General features: G+C 40.6%; 1 protein-coding gene across 1 annotated transcript in view; it reads right to left on the minus strand.

Annotated features, from left to right (window-relative positions):
* Positions 1-2,732: 2,732 nt before the first annotated feature.
* Positions 2,733-22,417, minus strand: part of uhrf2 (ubiquitin like with PHD and ring finger domains 2) — a 45,809-nt gene continuing 26,124 nt past the window's right edge. The window contains exons 4-16 of the mRNA XM_074689995.1: positions 13,244-13,462; positions 13,030-13,139; positions 12,751-12,937; positions 12,432-12,555; positions 9,429-9,536; positions 9,230-9,334; positions 9,034-9,140; positions 8,681-8,843; positions 8,457-8,594; positions 8,131-8,365; positions 5,785-5,933; positions 5,601-5,699; positions 2,733-4,357 (exon numbers count right to left, since the gene is read on the minus strand). Of these exons, the coding sequence (XP_074546096.1) occupies positions 4,211-4,357; positions 5,601-5,699; positions 5,785-5,933; positions 8,131-8,365; positions 8,457-8,594; positions 8,681-8,843; positions 9,034-9,140; positions 9,230-9,334; positions 9,429-9,536; positions 12,432-12,555; positions 12,751-12,937; positions 13,030-13,139; positions 13,244-13,462 (1,891 nt within the window). The 3' untranslated portion in view covers positions 2,733-4,210. The remainder of the gene's footprint in view (positions 4,358-5,600; positions 5,700-5,784; positions 5,934-8,130; positions 8,366-8,456; positions 8,595-8,680; positions 8,844-9,033; positions 9,141-9,229; positions 9,335-9,428; positions 9,537-12,431; positions 12,556-12,750; positions 12,938-13,029; positions 13,140-13,243; positions 13,463-22,417) is intronic.

Here is a 22,417-nt window from a genome sequence, read left to right on the forward strand (position 1 = left end):
AAAAAAGAAAACATGAGCTTTTGCTTTCTTTTTCAGAGTACTAACATATTTTACTTTTCATTTTTGAACACATTTCCTCAGTGCTGAATTAACTTGTGTTCATTCTTTAGAGAGATTTTAAAAACTTTGATATTTGAGTGTAAATTTTATGCGTTCTTACCCTCAGTTTAGTGTTTGTTAGATAAGAAAGTTTAAAAACAATAAAACCAGAGTTTGATAAAGTGTTGAGGAGCCCTCCACAGTCACACAGTCACTAATATTTAACTATTAAAACTGTAGTTTATAACTGTGATCTGTGCCGCTTCGTTTAGACACTAAAAGAAAATCAGGTCAGTTACAAAAGAGCAGCAGGGCAGCTGCCAAAGCATGTCCTGCTTCATCCCACCACCAGGGGGCTCCACTAAACAACAAACTGTATAACAATGTGTTTGATACTTTCCACCACAGCACTGAGACAGCTCTGGTCAAGGTGACAAATGATATCCGCCTGAACACAGACGCAGGCAAAGTCTCAGTCTTAGTTTTGCTGGATCTGAGCGCTGCCTTTGACACCGTTGACCCTGTGATCTTATTACAGAGGTTAGAAAACTGGGTGGGAATCTCTGGTACTGCTTTAAACTGGTTCAAGTCTTATCTCGAGGGCAGGACTTTCTTTGTCGAAATTGGTAACTGTGTCCCAAACCAAATGGCCCTGACCTGTGGTGTTCCCCAGGGCTCAATCCTGGGACCCCTATTGTTTAATTTGTACATGCTCCCATTGGGTCAGCTAATACGCAGCTGTAACGTGTCCTGAAACCATCGTCTGTGGCCCACAGAAACAAAGAGAAAGGGTTATCAGTCACCTTCAGACTCTCTCTCTAAATGTGAGTAACCAGGTTAGAAATCTAGGGGTGATATTGGACTCAGACCTGAACTTTAACAGCCACATCAAATCAATAACATCAGCTGCTTTTTACCATCTCAAAAACATTGCGAGGATTAAAGGAATAGTGTCTAAACCTGACTTAGAGAGACTGATCCACGTGTTTGTCTCCAGCAGGTTAGATTACTGTAACGGCCTGCTCACTGGACTCTCAAAACCAGCTGTAAGACCAGAGTCAGTACATCCAGAACGCTGCTGCTCGGGTCCTGACCAGAACCAGGAAATACGACCATATAAGTCCAGGTCTCAGGTCTCTGCACTGGCTTCCTGTGGCTCAGAGAATAGACTTTAAAACAGCTCCTCTTTTAATTTAATTAATCATTTTTATGTTTTATGATGTGATTTTATTTTATGTTAGCTGTAAAGCACTTTGAATTGCCTTGTGTATGAACTGTGCTTGCCTTCATCAGCTGGTTTCAGAGGCGCATCCCTGGGTTCATTTCCTGATGTCTGATTAAATAACAAGTTGTACTTATGTTAAATATTTAAACTACAAGAAAAAAAAACAGAGCGTGTTTTTCTGGAATCCAAATATTTAATAGGTACATATCAAGTATTATTATGACATGTATAAAATTTCAGATCACAACATGAAGCGATGAAACTCCTCAGGCCGCCGTATGCCGCGAAACGCTCAGGTCGCCACATACCAATGACTAAAGATTAAAATAGAAGTAACTATAATGGTAGAGAGGTGGCATACAGACAGACAGACAGAGAGAGAGAGTAGTAAGCATCCTAGAAAAATGAAAAGCAACTTTCCAAACTGTTTTCTTCAATAGAGTGCAATAAAAGTAAAAAATCAACAAAAACCAGAAAAAAGCAACAACACAGCACTGAAGCCAAGCGTCCACGAGACGTCTAAAGAGTGTTAGTACTGTAGGTTTACGGGAGGAGAGGTGAGGAGAGGAGGGGCACAACAGAAAAGAAACCAGAGCGATCAGCGTCGCCATCAACGCAGGAGGAGGAGGAGGAGGAGGAGGAGGAGGAGGAGCAACAGTGGAGAAATGCACATCACAGTTAGCGTTAGAGACCATAGAGGAGGTGTAACTGGTGAAAAAAAACCTGAATGATTGAACAGAAACGAGGACATCACCACAAACAAACAGACAGCCAGCCGGCCAATGAGAGAGGAGGAGGAGGAGGAGGAGGAGGAGGAGGAGGAGGAGGCGGTAACACTGAAAGTCAACAGAGCTGTGAGAAACTGACGTGTACTGCAGCGTGTTACCGCCGCTCGGTGATGTACGGACTTGTGTGGGTGTGGATTTAATGCTGATGAGCAAAAGAAGGGGGACTCTCCCCTTAGACCACCTCCAGAGTCAAACCGGGTCAGACGTAAACCGTCCTTTAGGGGGTCAGGGTCCAGCTGTTCAAAATTAAAAGATTAAAGCTAAAAAAAAAAATCCTAATCTGTGATTTTTTTTAAGTAAATCTTCCAGTTTTTATCGTGAAAATAATTTTGTCCACAGAAAAAAAAAACTGTTAATATCAAACATGAAATAAAAGAAGCCTGAAGGAGTCAGCGCCCCTTGTGGACAAAAAGTGTCACTGCAGCATTTTAAATGTTATAAATCTGTTCCTGGAGGAGTCTGATCAAACCGAGTTTTTAAGACAAAAATGTGATGAAGTGAGTTTTTGAACAGCTGGATCCAGGTGATCAGATCAGGTTTGTTTTGATCCTGTTAGACCTGCCAACCCTGCACATTTCATCGTACCCAAAAGATTATAGGCTAAAAGGAAAAATCAGAAAACACTCCTGGAAAATAAAGATTGCTGTGGCTGATTAAAATAAAAGTATGTGCTGTCATGGCCGCACGTTTATCGAGACACAATGATACTAGCAAACAAACTAGTACACAAAATCAACAGGGATTAGTCCTGGGAAATGATTTTCTGTGTGGTTACAGCCGCTCGTATTTATATTGCACTTTGACGTTTTTTAATTCAACGCTTAATTTCTTCATTTTGGTGCTGCCTCAGATTTTGCAGCATTTTTTTATAGAAATATTTTGTAATAGTTTTCTAAACTGACTTAAGTGCTGACTATGGGAGTTATCAGCCTCCTCAACTACTGATAAACAGTATCCGCCCTTAAAAACCATCCATCTTTAGTGCTGTGTTATGCTAACGTAGCGCTCTCTAATTGAACGTTATTCTAACGAAAGTGAAACTTAAGAACAGTCAACACAAAACACTCAAGATCAGGTTTTAAACCAACGCGTGATTTAAAAGATAAGTCAAAAAAATAACTTTGGTTTAGACGGCGAGCATTTGATGCTAACTGTTGTTACCGTCCTGTTTTTAGTTTAACAAGGCACTCTCAAACTGCATCTGCAAAAAGCTCTTTCCCTCTTCTCCTGGAGACAGACATCAGCTGATTCTGACAGACACGTCTCCGTTTTCTGGCTCTCATCATCCTGTCAGAGCTGATCACTCCCCAGACTGATTTTCTGACAGGAAACAGAAGCCGATTGCTCTGCTCGGTGCTTTAAATCACACTGAATCTGTCTGAGCAAAGTTAATATGAAGCCTGTTTGCTTTGAGACAGAATTTAAGGAAAGTTGTTATTTGTTTCTAACATGAAATGAGCAGCTACACTGCAAAAACTGAAATCTTATCAAGTGTTTTTGTCTTATTTTAAGTAAAATTTGTCTGAGTATACTTGACTTGAGCCACTTTAAACTAATCAGTCCAGAAAAACATCTTTTAAGTTACCTTAAGACAAAATTAGGTCTGATTCAGACATTTTTCTGACTGATCAGGTGAATGTGAATCAGATTAAGCCTAAAAAGATCATTTTTACTTAAAAAAGACAAAAAAAACTTGATAAGATTTCAGTTTTTGCAGTGTAAGGGTTGGCAGGAGTCTAACAACTTATTTTAATGTCAGTTTAAAAGAGTTACAGAGGAATAGTGAGAGGTGGGTTTAGTGGGCTAACATTGGCTAACAAGGGCTAACGAGGGCTAACGAGGGCTAACGAGAGCTAACGAGAGCTCCTTTGTGCGTTTGTGGGCGGGGAGCAGAAAAAGTCCTGGAGGAAACTTTCAGGCTGGTGATGCTGATGGAGACAGTCCAGGTTGAGGAAGATGAGGTCAGTCCCTACTGAGGTGGTGTGTGTATGAATGATTGTATACATAGAGATGGCTGTAATATACATTTCCCGTGGGTCAGTACAGTGTGTGTGCGTGGTGCGTTCTTAGAGTGGAGCTGTAGGTAACTGCCGGTATAGGTGTGTGCACAGAATGACTGCGTGTGTGCGTCTGTACGGTTTCTACTCAGAAATGTGTTTCATCGGCCCTTGCTGTAGCCGGGGTAGAACTGGTCCAGCAGCATCTGGAGCGTCACGTTCTGGGTCATGGCGTAGTCCTTTCCCAGGTCGTGACGGCAGGCCGGGCAGGTGTAGACCTGGGCTCTGAACGACCGCTGGAGACAGCTCTGAGGAGGGAGACACCGGTCAGAAAATGGAAAAGTCAAAATGTTTTAAAGGAGATCAAAGGTTTATGGGCAGAGAATGAAAAACCTCTGAACTCTGACTTTCCTTTTTTATTTTTTTTTATTTTTTATTATTATTTATATTTTTTTATTGTGCAACAAGACTTGACAGTGACACAGACAGACAAAGGGCTGTGAGGTGGTGAAGGCAGTGACTGTTGTAGCAATAAACAAAATAATATAAACATAACGGCAAAGATTACTTGGGAAAAGGAACAATAAAAAGACAAATAAATAGATAAACAAAAAGAAACATGAATGATAACAAGAACAGTAATGTCAGAATTTTAGAAATGCTGTTGGTCATCATGATGTTGATGGTTATATTGATAATTGGGATATTACTGTTAATAACAGTAGCAATAAAAGAAGTAATAACAACAAAAGTAATGAAAGTTGATGATAAAATCAAATATAAAGTAATACTACATCTACTGCTACAGCTGGTAATATCAACAAATAATAAAAATAAAAATAATATAAAATAAAAAAATATATACAATAATATATATATACTATATATATATGATATATAATAATAATAATAATAATAATAATAATAATAATAATAATAATAATAATAATAATATCAGTTGAAATAAAAAAAATACAGTACCAACAAAACTAATAAAATTATTTGGAAAAAAAAATTAATTAATAAAAATAACAAAAGTATAAATATTAATAATCCCTTTATTGAAAGAGAATGGAACAGGAGGGGATAAGAAGAACAAATCTCATGTCAATTTTATATATAACATATTATATATATAACATATTATATATGTAATATATTGTATATATTACATATATTATAATATAATATTACATTACATTATATTATATTATATTATATTATATTATATTATATTATATTATAATATATTGTAATAATATATTTTTTTATATTATATTATATATATTTTTTATGTTATATTATATTTTATCATATTTCATTATAGTAGTATATTATGATTAATTGAGATAAGCATAGCTCTGGATTGAGTTAACTCTCCTGGCATCTTAAGTAAACCCCATGTTCATTTGTAAACAATCAAAGCTAATGAATCATTCAGGCTGTAAAAAGATAAACCAACAGTATTTAAACTCTTACTTCCTTTTCTTTCTCTTTAAACAAGCTAAAAATGAGCTGTTAGCTGAAACAGGAAACTCTCCGGCTCCTCACCTTGCAGACGTTGTGTGAGCAGGCGGTGGTGATGGGCTGGAAGGCCAGCTCCTGACAGCACACACACATGAAGATCTGCTCCATCTTACGCAGGAAGTTCTGCACAAAGGAAACAGGAAGCAGCTGATTTCAGGAAGGAGACAGACATGAAGACAGGACGGTTTTTATCTGAGGAGAAACCTACCGGCCCCTCCTTCAGATGTCCCATGGCTTCATCCCAGAGCTTCTTGTTGGCCGTGTCCTCGTGGATCAGCTGCTTCTGCTGCTCCGACAGCTGGAACGCCTCCTCCACCTTCACCCGCTTCGAGGGCGGCTCCTCTGCTGGCGACGCGTCTGTCAAAGACACGAGGGTTAAGGACAAGAACGTTAGAGACACAAACGTTATGGACGGGAACGCTAAAGACACGAACGTTAAGACACGAACATTATAGACATGAACGTTAAAGACACAAATGTTTAACACTAGGGCGTTAATTAGATTAATTAATTACACCGCAATTTAACGTGTTATAAAAATTAACGCAGATTTGTCTGGATCCCAAACCCGTGAGGCGTCCAAAGACGCACTTATTTTCAAATGTCTAGCATTTACAAACCGTTTGTCCTACGTGGAAAAAGTGGTGTTCTCGTCAGATTTTCCAATTTTTGGACAGTCCCCGAATGTATCACAACATGCTTTGCATCTGGAAAATCTGCAGAAAATCAACCGTTTGCTCAATTCTGTAAAAAACAGATAATTCTACACTCTTTACTGCATCAAACAAGCCCTGAATGATCGATATTTGTCCTGTATTTAAATCTAAAGAATTCTTTGAAAATTTGCTTCCATCTTCCTGGTGTCATGTTTCAGCTTGGGGCTGCTCTGCACCAATCAGCAACAGTTTGTGTGTTCAGAGCTTGTTAAACTGAGAATACTTCACTTTTCTTTGATCCAAGACTTGAATTAAGTGTTTTGTACATAGTTCCTCACAGTTTTTAGCCTTTAGCCCTGGTTCTCCTGACCTCATAGAAGTATAGAAGTTCATATTGCAGTGAAAATTGAGTCCACATCGAGTAAAAATGTGAATGAAGCAAAAACCGTCCTAAAAATCAAATCAGCTTATCTTAGGGGCAGGACTGTGTAGATTTTGTTAAGGTAGAACCATAAAACTTTTTTCATGTGTTCCTTATGCCTCAGGGTACCTAAAAATGTGTTGTATATATTCCCACCTTATTTTTAAATGTTTTTTAATGTCTTTTAATGTAATTTTAATGTCCTGGAATTCAAATTCTTTATTTTGGGACTTTAAGCAGATATAAGATTAAAATGTGATTAATCAGATTAATTAATTACAAATCCTGTAATTAATTAGATTACATTTTTTAATCGCCTGACAGCACAAATTAACACACAAAAGTTTAAGACACTTAAGTAAAAAAAAACAAACGGTAAAGACACAAATTTTAGAGGCACTATCGTTAAAGAGACTATATTTAAAAACACAAAAGTTAAAGACACAAAAGTAAAAAAGGAAAATGTTAAAGGCACAAACTTCAAAGACACGAATGTTTAAGACTCGAAAGTAAAAAAACGCAAATGTTAAAGGCACTATCGTTTAAGACACAAACGACAAAGACACGAATGTTAAAGACAAGAATGTTTGAGACGCTTAATTAAAAAAAATGCAAACGGTAAAGACACAAACTTCAAAGACACGAACGTTTAAGACACAAAATTTTTAAAAACACAAACGTTAAAGACGCGTCTGTCAAAGGCAGGAACGTTAGAGACGCCTCAGAAAAAGGAGCGACTGCTGGAGAAAGACAGAGACAGCGCTGACATCCCTCTATCCTACAGTGGCTTCCTCTGTCCTACGCTGGCTTCCTCTGTCCTACAGTGGCTTCCTCTTTCCTACAGTGGCTTCCTCTGTCCTACGCTGGCTTCCTCTGTCCTACAGTGGCTTCCTCTGTCCTACAGTGGCTTCCTCTATCCTACAGTGGCTTCCTCTGTCCTACGCTGGCTTTCTTTGTCCTACAGTTGCTTCCTCTGTCCTACGCTGGCTTCCTCTGTCCTACAGTGGCTTCCTCTGTCCTACAGTGGCTTCCTCTATCCTACAGTGGCTTCCTCTGTCCTACGCTGGCTTTCTTTGTCCTACAGTTGCTTCCTCTGTCCTACAGTGGCTTCCTCTATCCTACAGTGGCTTCCTCTGTCCTACGCTGGCTTCCTCTGTCCTACAGTGGCTTCCTCTTTCCTACAGTGGCTTCCTCTGTCCTACGCTGGCTTCCTCTGTCCTACAGTGGCTTCCTCTGTCCTACAGTGGCTTCCTCTATCCTACAGTGGCTTCCTCTGTCCTACAGTGGCTTCCTCTATCCTACAGTGGCTTCCTCTGTCCTACGCTGGCTTTCTTTGTCCTACAGTTGCTTCCTCTGTCCTACGCTGGCTTCCTCTGTCCTTTGGTGGCCTCCTCTGTCCTACGGTTGCTGTCCTCACCTGTCCTCTCCTCCTGCACCTCCTCCGACCTGCTCTGAGCTCCTCCTGTGAAGCACCCACCGCTGTCTCTGCTCGTCTTCTGCTCCCCGTTACTCTGCGGCTCGTCCTCGTCCATGGGCGCCATCAGCTGCTCGTCCTCCTCGTCCTCCTCGTTCTCCTCCTTCTCTCTGATCTTGCGTTGCCTCCTCTGCCGTCCTCTCCCGGGGTAGTGCTTACTCCGGCCTCCACGACCCGGTCTGGCACAGGCCTCCTTCCTGGATTTGTTGGCCATGGCGGCTAGGTAACCGGGCGGGTACTGCGGAGACGAGGACAGAGACGAGGACGGAGAGGTGAGTACAGATGTTACTCATGAAATGTCTGAACAGAGGAAACACTTTGAGTCTAACTTGAATAGCCAGGCCCAGTTTGTTGATCCTCTCCAGGCCCTCGGGGGTCCAGGGTGCTGGTTCCTGATCATCCCGTCTGAGCAGGTACCGCCACACCAGGTACCCACACTTCCCGATCTCTGGCCAGTACTTCACCACCTGGGATCAAACCAGAAACCGAGCCGGTCTGTGACGGTGTATCTGTGTTTCAGACTCGTTTGTTTTCCTGTCGGGATCATCCGTACCTTGTAAATACCGTCGTAGCGGTTTCCCTCCTCAGGAGCGTACTTGCTGATCCGTCGACCTTTGGAGCTGCGCACCACCCTCACCGGCTTTCCTGCTCGCCAGTTTCTGGACTCAGCGCCGTCTTTGTCGTTGAGTGGAGCATCGCAGTTTAAAGCCAGCGCCCTGAAAGAGTCAAGATTAAACAGATTTAAAGAGGGGGTAGGTTTGGTGGTTTCCTGTCAGCTTTAAATGATTTACTATTTTCTGTCTGCAGCGTTTTGTTTGAGCTACTGTCTCTTTAAGGCTCTGCGCTCCACAGGCCCCCTCCCTCTGATTGGCCGGATAAGGTTAGGCCAGATTTAGTGTGACATACCTGTTCATGTGCGTCAGCGTCTGGTCGAAGCAGTGCTCTCCAATCCGCTTGTTTCCTGAGAGATCCCGACCGCCGCTGCCTGTGTACGTGAACTCGTCTCCTCGATCCTACGGGACGCCATGACCACGAATAAAAAATCAACCAAACAAGAACTCAAGGATTCGACAGGAAATAATCTGATGAAATAAGAACGAACCACTTCGTCCTCAAAGCCTCCGGCCAACACCAGCGAATAAGAGCCGTCGTTACTGCGTCCGTGGATCCCGCCTACGTGCGGCCTGTGAACACCTGCCTCGCTCACCTGGGAAGGGTTTGGAGGAGGAAGTGAAAGTGAAACACAGGAAGTTAGATGCTAGCATACATTAACATGCATGATGTGAGAAAAAGAGGCTAACCTGGACTCTGAACTTCCAGGTGGTTCCTACGGGGACGCCCGGTATGGGTCCGTAGTGGTTTGAAGGGACGATTGTGCACTCCTTAGTGCGCCCCACACAGGCCATACCCTGGAATTACAACAAAGATTGTTGATTGTTGAAAGATTTGAAAACTGTTTCCAATTAGAGACAGAGACAGAGAGCATTCTGGGTAAGAAACCAGTGATTTTTCCATCGGGGCTTCCAGGAAAGAGCGTCAGACACACGGTCAGGCCAGCAGGAGATCTGAGGAAACGGTTTCTGCCTCAGCGCTGAGCATGAACTACTCTTCCCTGGGTCTGAACTTTAAACGTGAACACCAGGAAGTTAACGGGATAATGTGACAGTAACCTGACAGACCAGGACTCTGTTAACCGCTGATTCTGATTGGTCCAACCCAGTAACAGCTCTGATTTACTCCTGCAGACAAAAGAAAAGAGGCCTGGGACGGCTCCATCACACACGTCATGTCAAATTGAATCTGTTGAAGAAGTCTGGAAAACTTCACCTCAGCCTGTCGGGAAATAATAAGAGAAAGAAACAGACGTGACGGGGGAAAGATGGAGGAACAGGGTCTGAAACATCTCTGACGGAGAAGGATGGAGGGGGTAGTCTGCTGTTACCCAAAAATGAGCTGCTGAATCTTTAAGTTGGATGATGGGTCAGTTATCAGGAGTTTCAACAGGCGTCAAGGATTTTTTCACAAAAATAACTACGGCTGGGATGATTTTCTTTTTCTCCTGATTTGATTTTTTTTAATTTTTTTGAGCTGCCGACTGAATTTAAATTGTGATTCTTCGATGTTTCAGATTTTTACGATTTTAAGTTCACTTTTTAACACCAAGTGAAAAAGTCAAATGATGATGATGATGTCTACAGACTTTATCAGGAGCCATATTTTCCCAAAAAATTAACATCATGTAGGTCAGTTTATAAGATTTATTTAGGGGATCTGACATCTCAACTTTTTTCCCAATACAAACATAAAAAAGACTAAAATTAAGTATTTAACTTTAAAAAAAAAAAAACCCTCAGATGAACGTCAAGGTGTCCTGTTCCTGACTGACAGCGCCCCCTATAGATCAGGGGTCTGCAACCTTTATTTTCATAGGAGCCATTTTTCCTCAGCTCACCTGGATTAAAGTTATTCAGGAGACACAAAATCTACTTTATCTTCAGAAAAAAAGACTATAAAGTAGGTCTGAACAATTAATCAAATTTAAACCAACATCTTAATGTAACAGAGTGTAATTTTCAAATCACAGAGTCAGCAACTTGAAAAAATTAGATTTTAAAAAGTTCCATGTACACAGACCTGGAGGGAATATAGTAACTTGTTCTCCTTCTTCCTTAAAACCAGCAAAAGTCAAAATGCTGTTTTTTCTGGCAAAATATTACACGTCTACAAGATTTGAAGTTAAATAAATCAGTCAACATTCTTCTGTGATTGTGATAGTTAAATAAAGATTTATTATTTGTATCACTTTATGCTTCTTCTATGAAATGATAGAGAATGATTTTTTTTTTGGTAAATAATGCAAAAGATACCCCCCCCCCCTCAAAAAAATAAAAAAATAAATAAAAATAAATAAATAAAATAAAAAAAATAAAAATAAAAATTATAAAAAAAATGCACGCTAAATTGCAATCGCAATACTGGCCCAAAAAAATCGCAATTAGATTATTTTTCCAAAATCGGTCAGCCTTTGTATAAAGCATATAAAATTCTGTACACAGTTAAAATATAGTGAGTATTTTTTTACACAGGAAGTTTTGTGATTATTTGTGTTTTCACTTGGTCTTAAGGCTGCAGGGATTGTGCAATATTTACGTGGTTTTCTTTGTTTTAAAGCTGGGTTTGTGCAACATGTGCCTGTATGTGCAATACTGGTGATGTGCAATTTTGTGTTTGTTTTACCAGATTCGTGTCCAAAACAAATTTCCCTAGGGGGACGATAAAGTGTATTGTATCGTATAAAATTGAGCATGTGATATATTAGTTTTTGTAATTTTAATGAATTTGCCAATATTTTCAAAAAACTGTAATGTCATAAATTTTAAAAATTGGCAACATTTTTGAATTTCAAAAAAATGCAAAAATTGTAAAAGTTTTGAAATTTCAAAAAAAAAAAAAAAAGAAATTAAAAACTGTGCTCAAATTTGCAGCAATTCCAATAAGTTGTCAAAAAAAAAAATTAAAAAATTATAAATTTAAACCATTTGCTTCATTTTCAAAAAATTATAAAAAATTTCTACAAGGAGCCACTGCAAAGGAGTTAAAGAGCCCTTCCTATAGAGGCATTATTTGTTTATCAATAACAACAGAAGCGAGTGCTTTTTGACTGCATACTGTGGAGAACAAGGGTTTGCCAAGCGACATGAGGAAGTTAACCAAATAAAAACACAAGTTTTATCTTAAAATAATTACTTTGACGGATGGTAAACAGCTCCCAGCTTTATGAAAAAGCAGTGAGTGGATGGAAGAGATCAGCAGGGGGACAGATATTTTAAGATCCTGTGTGAACCCAGAGAGGAATCTGAGCAACCTGAATCTTTTTGTTGTTGAGTTATGAACCTTAAAGTTTTGGATCTGAATTTTACATAGAAGAATTTAGGACAACAAATTCAGACACATGGTTTTCATGGCAAAATAATTCAATGCCATGAATTCAGCGGCTGTTAAAATTCAATTAGTTATGTCTGATTTGCTTCTATAGAAACTGCAGATTTCAATTAACAACTTTTTTATTTTTCCAACATCAACTTTTGAAAAAACTCGTACTGCTCCTTTAAGATCTATTTCAGCATTTTTAGATACCAAGAATCTTATACGAGCAAAAAGAGATGAAATCCTGTTCCAGAAGAATCCAGATGTTAGATAAAACTTTTCCACTGATTTCTCAAAGTTAATTTTCCTTTCAGCCTTCAGTCTGCCCAGTCTGCCCAGTCTGTGTGTTTACCTGTGTGTACCTGTGTGTGCCTCACCTTGCCCCAGTCCCTCTGACTCTCCGTCGTTGCTGACGGCATCTTAGCTTTCTTCTTGCTGGCTTTGAGCTTCTCCCCGGCCTTCACCACCTCGCTGGTGTCGTTCTTGCAGGTGGGGCAGTACCTGGCAGGAGGAGAGGAGGTTTTTGTAGATCTGAGAGTCTGTGAGCGCTGAACCAGAGCTCTGCATGAAAACGTGCTCTGGGAATAATTTGGTGTAATGAGGAGCTGAAGCTTGTTTAGCAGAATAAACATCAAGAGAAATTTGGTTTCTCCAGATTTGGTCAGTCAGCTTCACGCCGCTCGCTGAGCTACGCACCAGTCCTCGTCGTCGGGGATGGTGGACAGCGGCGGGTTGAGGCAGTAGATGTGGAACGCCATGTTGCACTCGTCACACAGCAGCTGCATGTGAGCGTCCTGCTTCCCGCCGCAGACGCAGCAGGAGCAGAAGCGGCACTCGGCCTCGGGGTCGGCCTTGCAGTGCTTACACTCCGGCCCGCTCTTCCCTGGAAGCAGAGGCGTGAACACATGAGGGTGGATTCATGGTTTCATGGTTTCATGGTGTGACAGAATGATCACTGAACGAGAGGGAGCCCACGTTTGAACTGTCCGTCTGCAGCAGAGAGCGCGCGGGCTCCTGGCTTCTCCACCTGGTAGATCTCATCCAGAAACTGGACCTTACAGTCCCCGATGATGTCCCCGGGGCCCCTGGAGTCAGAGGGAGAGACGCAGAGAGATAACGGAGGAAAAGACGGCACAGAGTGAAAACATCCACGAGGCGTGACAGAGAGACGGCGTGTACGGATCCTCACCCCAGGAGGATCTTGACCCGGAGCTCCTTGTTGGTTCGGGACGCCTGGTTTAGAGTCTGAACCTCGGCGTCGAACCAGAAACCCCGCTCATCCGGCGTCTCTATGTTGTAGTTAACCATAACAAGCATGCCCACCTCAAGCTGGTCCCACCTCAGCAGAGTCCTGGCCCGGGGCCGCACGTGGCACGGCTGCATCTCCACCACGCCGTTCTCTGGGTAGCTGAGACAGAGGAAGAGGAGACGGATGGTGAGGAAGGGTTTAACCAGCGTGACCGGACAACAGCAGGTGAAGGAGAAAACAACCAACACGTCTCTGACAGTTTGAATGTGTGTGGTAAGGTTATATTCCTTCACCAACTCATTCAGCAACAACAATCAACAAAAAGTTCATTTAAAGCTGCTAAGAAGAGGATCTGTTTGATGTGACTGCAGCGCCACCTTCTGGCCCGGAGTCAGACTGTTGTAAAGATGGGACTTTTAACCAGGCGTGTGTTTGTTTTGGAACAAATTTTCTTTGTTCAAGTCAACATTTTTCCAGATACAACGCCACGAGGTGAGGAATTTATCAGGATATGAACGTAGCGCTGTTATTGAAATGTGACAAGTAGCTAACGCTGCAAGTTTAAAATGTATCTCATTAGCTATCTATAGAAGAGCTACTAGCAGCCCAGTGCTGGGACATAACATGACAACGTGCGTGTATTTAAGCCTTTCGCTTGTGTTTTATCCATTAGCTTGTGATTCAGCTTTAAGCCTGTGTTTAGCCTGTTATTCAGCTGTTAGCCTATGTTCTAGCCTTAAGCTTGTGATAAGCCTTTACCTTGTGATCTAGCCTTAAGCTTGTGTTTTAGCCTTAGCTTTACCCTTTAGCTGGTGTTTTAGCCTTTAGCTTGTGATTCAGCTTTTAGCCTCTGTTTTAGCTTTTAGCTTGTTTTTTAGCCTTAAGCTTGTGTTTTAGCCTTTAGCTGGTGTTTTAGCCTTAGTTTAAGCCTTTAGCTGGTGTTTTAGCCTTTAGCTTGTGATTCAGCTTTTAGCCTCTGTTTTAACTTTAAGCTTGTTTTTTAGCCTTACGCTTGTGTTTTACCCTTTAGCTGGTGTTTTAGCCTTTAGCTTGTGATTCAGCTTTTAGCCTCTGTTTTAACTTTAAGCTTGTGTTTCAGTCTTAAGCTTGTGATTAAGCCTTTGTTTTACCCTTTAGCTTGTGTTTATTTCTTTGTTTCTTTGTTTAAGCTTTAAGCCTGTGTTTTAGCTTTTTGCTAGTGTTTTAGCCTTTAGCCTTTGTATTGGCCTTTAGCATGTGTTTCAGCCTTCAGCTTGTGTTTGAGCCTTTGTTTAGGCTTTTAGCTGGTGTTTTAGCCTTTAGCTTGTGATTCAGCTTTTAGCCTCTGTTTTAGCTTTTAGCCTCTGTTTTAGCTTTAAACTTGTGTTTTAGCCTTTGCTTTTGCCTTTGGCTTGTGTTTTTTTCTGCGTTTCAGCCTTTAGTCGTCATCTTAGCCTTTGTTTTGGCCTTTAGTTCGTGCTCTGTCTCTCTCCAGTTTCTCTTTCTTCTGCTCTTCTGTCCTTTTTCTGTCTGACAGTTAGGCTCCAGTGTCCACCATCACTACAAAAGGCAGATAACCAGAAAGAAGACTTTTTTCAGGATCACTTAGAAACTCCCCACAGGGACATAAAAGACGAGCTACGAGGCTAAAAACCAACTAAAGCCAGAACTATGACCAATGAACCTTCAGGTTTAAATTTAGAGCTGACTGTTCGTATATATCATCATCGTATATAAAATCAAAAGGAAACAGTCCAAAAGGATTCTCCTTTCCTTCTTTTCTCCTTTCCTTTGCCCTTTTTTGCTGAGCCCACTTTAAAAAACAAATATCTTTATGGTTTTCCCGGTTAATTGAAGGTTAAATAAGAAGTGCTTCATTAAAAAAAAAAAAAGTTTAAGCTAATTACCTCCATGCTGTGCTACATCTTTACTCCAGCAGGAGGCATCTTCATACTGTAACCACAGCAACACAATATAAAGCAGATCTTAAACCAGAATGATGAAAGTTTTTAAAGTTTTCTGATGGTGGAAAATGCTCATAATCAAGGAGACAAACCATTCTGTAACATTCAGACGTTTCAGCTTTGGCCAAAAGAAAATCTGGACCAGTGTGAAATCTCTCTTTGTCTGACAGACTCTGGAGGTACCGAGGTTAACGGCACGGTTTCCTTCCTGCCAATCATCATTAACTGTCAGGATCAGCCTGACTGGGAGGGAAAATGACAGCCTGCCCGTCGGCCCGCCTGCCAACGGATGGAGTTATGCTCACACACCAACAATGTGTTAGCGCTGGAGTTTAGCTGCACGGCCTGCACGCTCAGGCCCATTCACACAGCGGGGGGTGAAGAGGGACGTGGGGAGCTGTGTGCATGAGCGAGCAGTGTGTGTGTGTGTGTGTGTGTGTGTGTGTGTGTTTCTGAGGGAAAGCTGATCCTGAGCTGGGAACGTTCTCCGACACAGAACCAACAACGGCCTCCAGCTTCAGACCAAACCGTTCACTGAGATCTGCTCCAATCACACTCCTCTTTCAGACCGGAGACCGTGCTGCATGTTCACAGCAGAGAGGTGCAGCAGGAGGTGCAGCAGGAGGCGCAGCGAGAGGCGCAGCTCACAACCAGCACACTCCCAGGAAGAGGAGGCCAGGGCACAGAGCAGGGATTTCCTTTTTTAGGCCCAAGGGATTAATGTGGTTTGGGGTATGGTGGGGGTGGGGTTGATGAGAATACAAGTACAACACACACTCTCACACTCACACACACTCTCACACACACTCACAGGAGAGGAATATCAACTTTGGAGCACAATGGGACTCAGCGTGAAGAGAAGGGGAACACAGAGGAACACAAAGAGAGACGAAGTCCCAAAGTTTAAGACCACACAAGCTCGCGTGGTCGCACTTTCACCGAGCAGAAACACTCTGATGCTAAAGTTACCTTTCAAGATGAAAGTGTGGATTTATAGAGTCTGACGTGAAACAACGAGCAAAAACAGGTTTCAGTGTCCTCAGGATAAGGCTGGCTCTCAAGTGGATGCTACAGGTCACTCTCACCCTGTTTCCTGCTCTGTGCATCGTCCTGTCCTCTCTGAACGAAGGCGTAAAATGAGAGAAAAATAACTTTCCAGGCCTCGTCAGGCACTATTTAACAGTCAGTATTAGGGATGGGTTAGTGCTGGTATCAGTATCTGGTATCGGCCTGATATCAACCTTATTTTAAGGTATAGGTTCTTGTGGAGGCTGCCGATACTTAAGGCAAAAATATCTTGCGCTAAGTCCTCCTTACCAGTAGGTGGTGCTACTTATGCTGCGTTTCCACCAAGCAGTACGGGTCGGTTCAGTACGGTTTGGGACGGTTTGGGACAGTTAAGTCTCATCCCGTTTGCGTTTCCACAGAAAACTGTGCCCTCTCGTGGTGGGCGGCGTGTAAGCCGCATGCCGGAAGCCACAGCTGGTAAACAATAGCGCGACGCCGTAGCAGCTTACCCCGCGATTAAATCCAACAAAAAAGAAAACGCGACACAGTAAACAAAGAGCACGGATGGAAGACATGCAGCATTTCGTCCTCTCTGTGATTTTCATGTAACTCTCTGTTACAAAGTGCAATCAAGCTTCGTTTCAGAGAAGTCTGTGAGCCGCCAGGAGAAATGCAGCCGCTGTCGGGGTGAGTGACGATTCTTTTGACCAATCATCCGTCTGCAGTGTGTTGCTCCACCTCCCGAGAGCGGATCGGTTCAGTCTGGCACCCATACGAAAGGGTCCCAAAAAAGTGGGACAGCTCGTCTCGGTTTTTAGGGATCCGTCCCGGGATGAGTCTGTGGAAACGCCGCTAAAAGCACACCGTACCGAGACGAACCGACCCGGACTGCTTGGTGGAAACGCGGCTTTACTGTAGTTTGACACCATGACGACAACATGAACGAACCAGGGAGTCAACAGTTAAACTGTCTTATTTTGGACTTCAGTTTATTTTAAAAATTATTTAAAACAAAAAAATGAATTTATTGAATTTTGGAAAAGAGGCTGTGAACACTTCGCGGATACACTATTTTACAGAGGAAGTATTTTGCATTCATATATTTAAATATGGATGTAAAGTAGATATCCTGAGGATTTTTAAACCTCTTTGTATTCACAGCTTGTGGAAATCCACAGATGTATCCACTGTCTGTCTATAAACTGATCAAAACTCTTCATCTAAAAACAGAGCCAGATCTTCATGAGATTCTCCTGAAATGATGAGGTCTCCACAGGATCTCCTCACTGGTTTACTGGTGGATTAAGAGGTGAGCTGGAAAGACGTCATCACCGAATTAAAGGTCCCATATTATGCAGTTATCACTTTATTAAGTCTTTTAGTGAAATGTGTGGGTCTTTGTCTTTCCTCCCAGCCCACAAAATGTGATATTTAATGACCAAACCTGTTCTTAGTAGAGCTTGTTAATGTAAAATCCTGACCTAAAACCAGCTGTTTGGATTTTGGGGGTTTGCCGATGTCAGCGATTCCCTTTTTTGACCAATCAGGAGCAAGTCTGACCTGATTGGTCCAGCAGCAGGGAAGAGAATGCCAAAGTTGAAGAGCCATCACTGCTCTGTTTTTGGCTGTAAACAGCCACATAGTTCCATGCTCAAGCTTCCCATCTCAGAAGAAGACAGACTAAGTGTCTAGAGTTCATTTATCAGGAAATGTTCCAGCTACACTCAGTAAAACTGTGCATGTGTGTGCTAGTCACTTCACGGCCGACTGCTTTTCCAACTTTGGACAGTCCAACAGAGGGCTAGCCAATAGACTGGTCCTGAATCCAGGCGCATTACCAACCATCCTCCAACAAACCTGGGACCCTGGAAATGTGAGTATTTTAAATGCTGTGTGCTGTGGAGCAGATGGAAGAGCTTTTCCTCAGTGTCCCCCCTGTCTCTGTGTTAGCTTCAGGATGCTAACTTTAGCTGCAGTTAGCCTGTTGTTTTAGCCTGTAATGTTACGGTAAAGGAGCTTCTCTGTTTTCTAAACATTGTGCACTCGGAGCTCGTGGCGCCGCTCTCAGTGACGTGGAAGAGCGGGGCGGTATCAGCGGTGGCTCATTTACATATGAAGGCCACGCCCACTAAATCAGAGCGTTCTGAACAGAGGGGCTATGAGAGCCTGGAAACAATGCTGCTGTGCTTGATTTATTGGCTTTTTGGACCAAAACATGTTTCTACCATTTCATGAAGACATCAATGATCCAGATTAAACTGCAGGAAAGGAGCAGGATATGGGACCTTTAAACACTCCAGTTGCCAAGTTGGGAAACTTGCCATAATAGCAATATTTCTATACACAAACAGCTAACAATGCTATTTGTGCAGAAGATTTAGTGCGAAAAACACTCGTCAGAAATGCTAAAATATTTGTCTGTTATAGGAGCTGCACATCCAGGGCAGCCATCTTTGATCATAAACTGTAGGGTGATGAGGGTTGGCCGACTTCCCATTAGGATACATTGGAGATGTGGGCCTCAAACACCAAGGTCTGCTCCTAGCAGACCAATCAGAGAACACCAATACTTCCTCTTTAAATTAAGTAGCCACTAATTTTTTTTTCCACCACAATCCCAGTCTTATCTACCGCACAAACTGTCTTATTTCTGAAAAGAAAAAGCAGCTTTGTTTAATATTTCTTTGCCAGGTCTTTGCAATCATAGGGCTGATATTAATATAAATTAATAAGATAGAAAAAGATAGAAAAGCACTGTAAGTAAACTATTTTGTTTAATAGTTTATCTTCTGGGCTCCTGCTTTTCCATAAAGTCTGATCAAAGTCTGACGTTAGCATCATCAGTTTGAGATTCAGCTTTAACTTCACTACCTGCACACACACCTTACAGCTGCCCCACACACACAAAGCAGCAGATTAAAGGTGAAATATCACTTTCAGAAGTGATGCAGAAGAAACCTGAATCTAACTAATTAAAACTACACCCAGACAAAGTGTAGAAATATATTTAATCAGCTGTCAAAGCGAGGAGGGGCTCATCATCAGAGCAGCTCTAACCGTCTCTCTGCTATGAAACCATCATTAGCGCTCTGTGTGCTTAGCTGGAGCCCCCGTAGAAAGACAGAAACACAACAGAGAAAATGAGAAATCCACAATTTACTGATAAGCAGCAGAGTTAGAAGTTCCTCTGACACCAAACAAGCTGAAAATAATTGCTTCACAGCGGTGCAGAGAGTGACTGCAGTCTCTCTTAACCTCTGCTTTGTTAGTAATTGGGGCCAAAATGTGAAGCTGCAGCTTTCTGTGCTTAAATTACTTTTATCTGAAGATGAGAAATTCAAAAGTTGATGTGGACGACATGTTCAGGTAACAAAAGGAGGTGGTGTTTGTGATTTCCAACCTGAGTTTTAACAATCGTAGTGAAAGCTGAGCTCTGACGAAAACTCTCCAGACTCCATGGAAACAAACAGACTCACAGTAAAACGCGTCGTTCAGACAACGAGCTAACCTTCTCTTATTGTGACAAATCAAAATGTCCCAGAGACAAAAACAAAGATGCAGCTACAGAAAAGTGAGGGTTAAATTTAACCTCATTTATGAATAAACTGTAAAAGTCCCAATGGAAATAATTAGAGCAAACCAGCGACAGTATCCAGATTCTGTGGTGTCGTCTTGTGGATCGACTGATTACAGAAAGAGAGAGGAGATAGACAGTGTCCCAGTGAGAAACCTATTGGACACAGAAATTAAACTTTATCTCGCGCTCACTTCATTGTCTCTTTCTAAATTACCCAGAATGAGACTCTGAGCGGCGCCCACGTAGCAGCCGAGCTCAGATAACAGCACAGGAGCCGCCTCTGAAGCTCCAGATACTGCCGCTCAGATATCTCCCGCTGCATATGTTGATCCCTCTTAATTAGAGGACGGAGCTAAATTATGAAGCATAACGCTTCACTTTAAAAACAAACTATAACTCTTTAAATAGCTACAAACCAGGGGGATAATTAAACAGAGCAGATTTGTTAAATGGGGTGCTGCGCTGTGGAGAGGCAGAAATTATTTCATTTAAACTCCCACCTGTGCTCTAATTCTCTGTATCATGGATTAACGTATTTGCTTATTTATTTGTTGTTTTTTTTGTTTTGCTATCATAATTATTACATATATATTTTCATTTATTTTTAAAATTTTACAATTATATTTATTTTTCTTATTTCTACTTAAATTTTGTATCAGTGGCATTATTTTTACAGATTGAACAAATTTTATATTTTTATTTATGTCTTTTTTGTGGAGTTATTATAATCATATAAATATATATATATATTCATTTATTTTTTTTGTTTTGCTGCCATTATTATTACATTTATATTTTCATTTACTTTTACAATTTTACAATTATATTTATTTGTGTTATTTTTTTTTGTATCAATGGCGCTTTTTCACAAAATCCACAAATTCTATATTTTCATTTTTTTTTGTTTTGCTGTCATTATGATTACATACATATATTCTTTTTTTTTTTTTTTTTTTTTACAATTTTACAATTATATTTATTTTATTACTTTTATTTTGTATCACTGGCACTTTTTCCCAAATTTTGTATGGGTGTGTGAGTTTTATAACCTGCATCGTATTTTTTATTCGAGCACATACATATCTGTACCTGTTTATTGTAAAAAATCAAATAAGATTTGATTAAACAATTATATATATATATATATATATATATATATATATATATATATATATTATAAAATATATTGTATTGTTATAATTATATTTTATACATATTAAACATTTTAAAAAAATCATATTTTATATATATATATATATATATATAATTTTATTTTTATATGTAGTGTGGAATTTATTTTTACAGCAGTACTGCAGTTTTTGCTCTATTCATTTTTCATTTATTTTTACAACTTTACAATTATATTTATTCTTTGTATTTTTTGTACCAATCTTGCTGTTTCGCTGTCATTATTATTACATATATACTTTAATTTATTTTCTAATTTATAACTATACTTATTTTTATTATTTTTTGTTTTATTTTGTATCAATAGCACTTTTTTCACAAATTTTGTATGGGTATGTGAATTTCATATCCTGTATTGTATTTTTTATTGTACATTAATATATCTGTACCTGTTTATTGGAAAAAATAAAATAAGAATTTGATAGAAAATATTATATATATTATATATCATGTATTGAATTGTTTAAATTTTAAATAAATATTATTGTTATATATTATATATAAATTTATTTATACATGGTATTATGTATTGATCTATCTATATTATCATATTTTTTTCTGCAGCACAGAGTTTATTATTACAACCGTACTGCAGTTTTTGCTTCATTTAAGAAACAATATTTTAGTAATGATGCAGTTTTTATTTTCTAACCTAAACCTTCAGATCTGAGGACTTTGAAACGACACCATAATGAGGCAGAATCACATATACAAGACTCTAAACTCTATTTACAAATAGCAAATATTACAGTCTACTTTGAATCTGCACAAACATACATTTCTATTTGCTCTAAGCGTCTTTATTTGTGAAGAGACTCTCAAACGTACGCTACAACCACGACGCCGTATCTGTGGAGCTTGTTATGAAGCAACACAAACACATTTCACACACACGGACAAACGTGCCTCTTTAGTTCCCCGAGAGAAGACACACGCCACACACTCCTTTGGTTTTCAGCTTGTTATGTTCTGCAGAAACGCTGCCCTGCACAGAACTACGCAGAAACACGGCAGCTCATCACATCAGGCTCGTTTTCTTCCTCCTATAACGCAGGATGGTGTCAGAGAGGGGAGTGTGTGAGTGTGTGTTTGTGTATGTACGTGGGAAGATGGAGCTTTCCTTCCCCCCTTTTCTAATTTGCTCTGCAAACAGGATGATGCAAGAAACCAGGGATGGTGTTTTTGGGTAGAAGGCAGCAGAATAGATTACCGTCCCTGAAACAGGAAGCTGGAATAGAGAAAAAACAGAGTAACTGACTCAAATGTCAAAGACCGTGATCGACTATTACGGTTCAGTTGCGTCAGGGCACCTTCGCTGCTTCCATCCATCAAAAAACTGAAATAAAGGAAAACAATAATGTGATCAACTCAGAAAAACAACGAGCTGAATGCATTCAG

This window comes from Halichoeres trimaculatus, unplaced genomic scaffold (assembly GCF_033239565.1).
Source record: "Halichoeres trimaculatus isolate MK-OKI-2021-1 unplaced genomic scaffold, fHalTri1.1 fHalTri1_scaffold_16, whole genome shotgun sequence".
Lineage (NCBI taxonomy): Eukaryota > Metazoa > Chordata > Actinopteri > Labriformes > Labridae > Halichoeres > Halichoeres trimaculatus.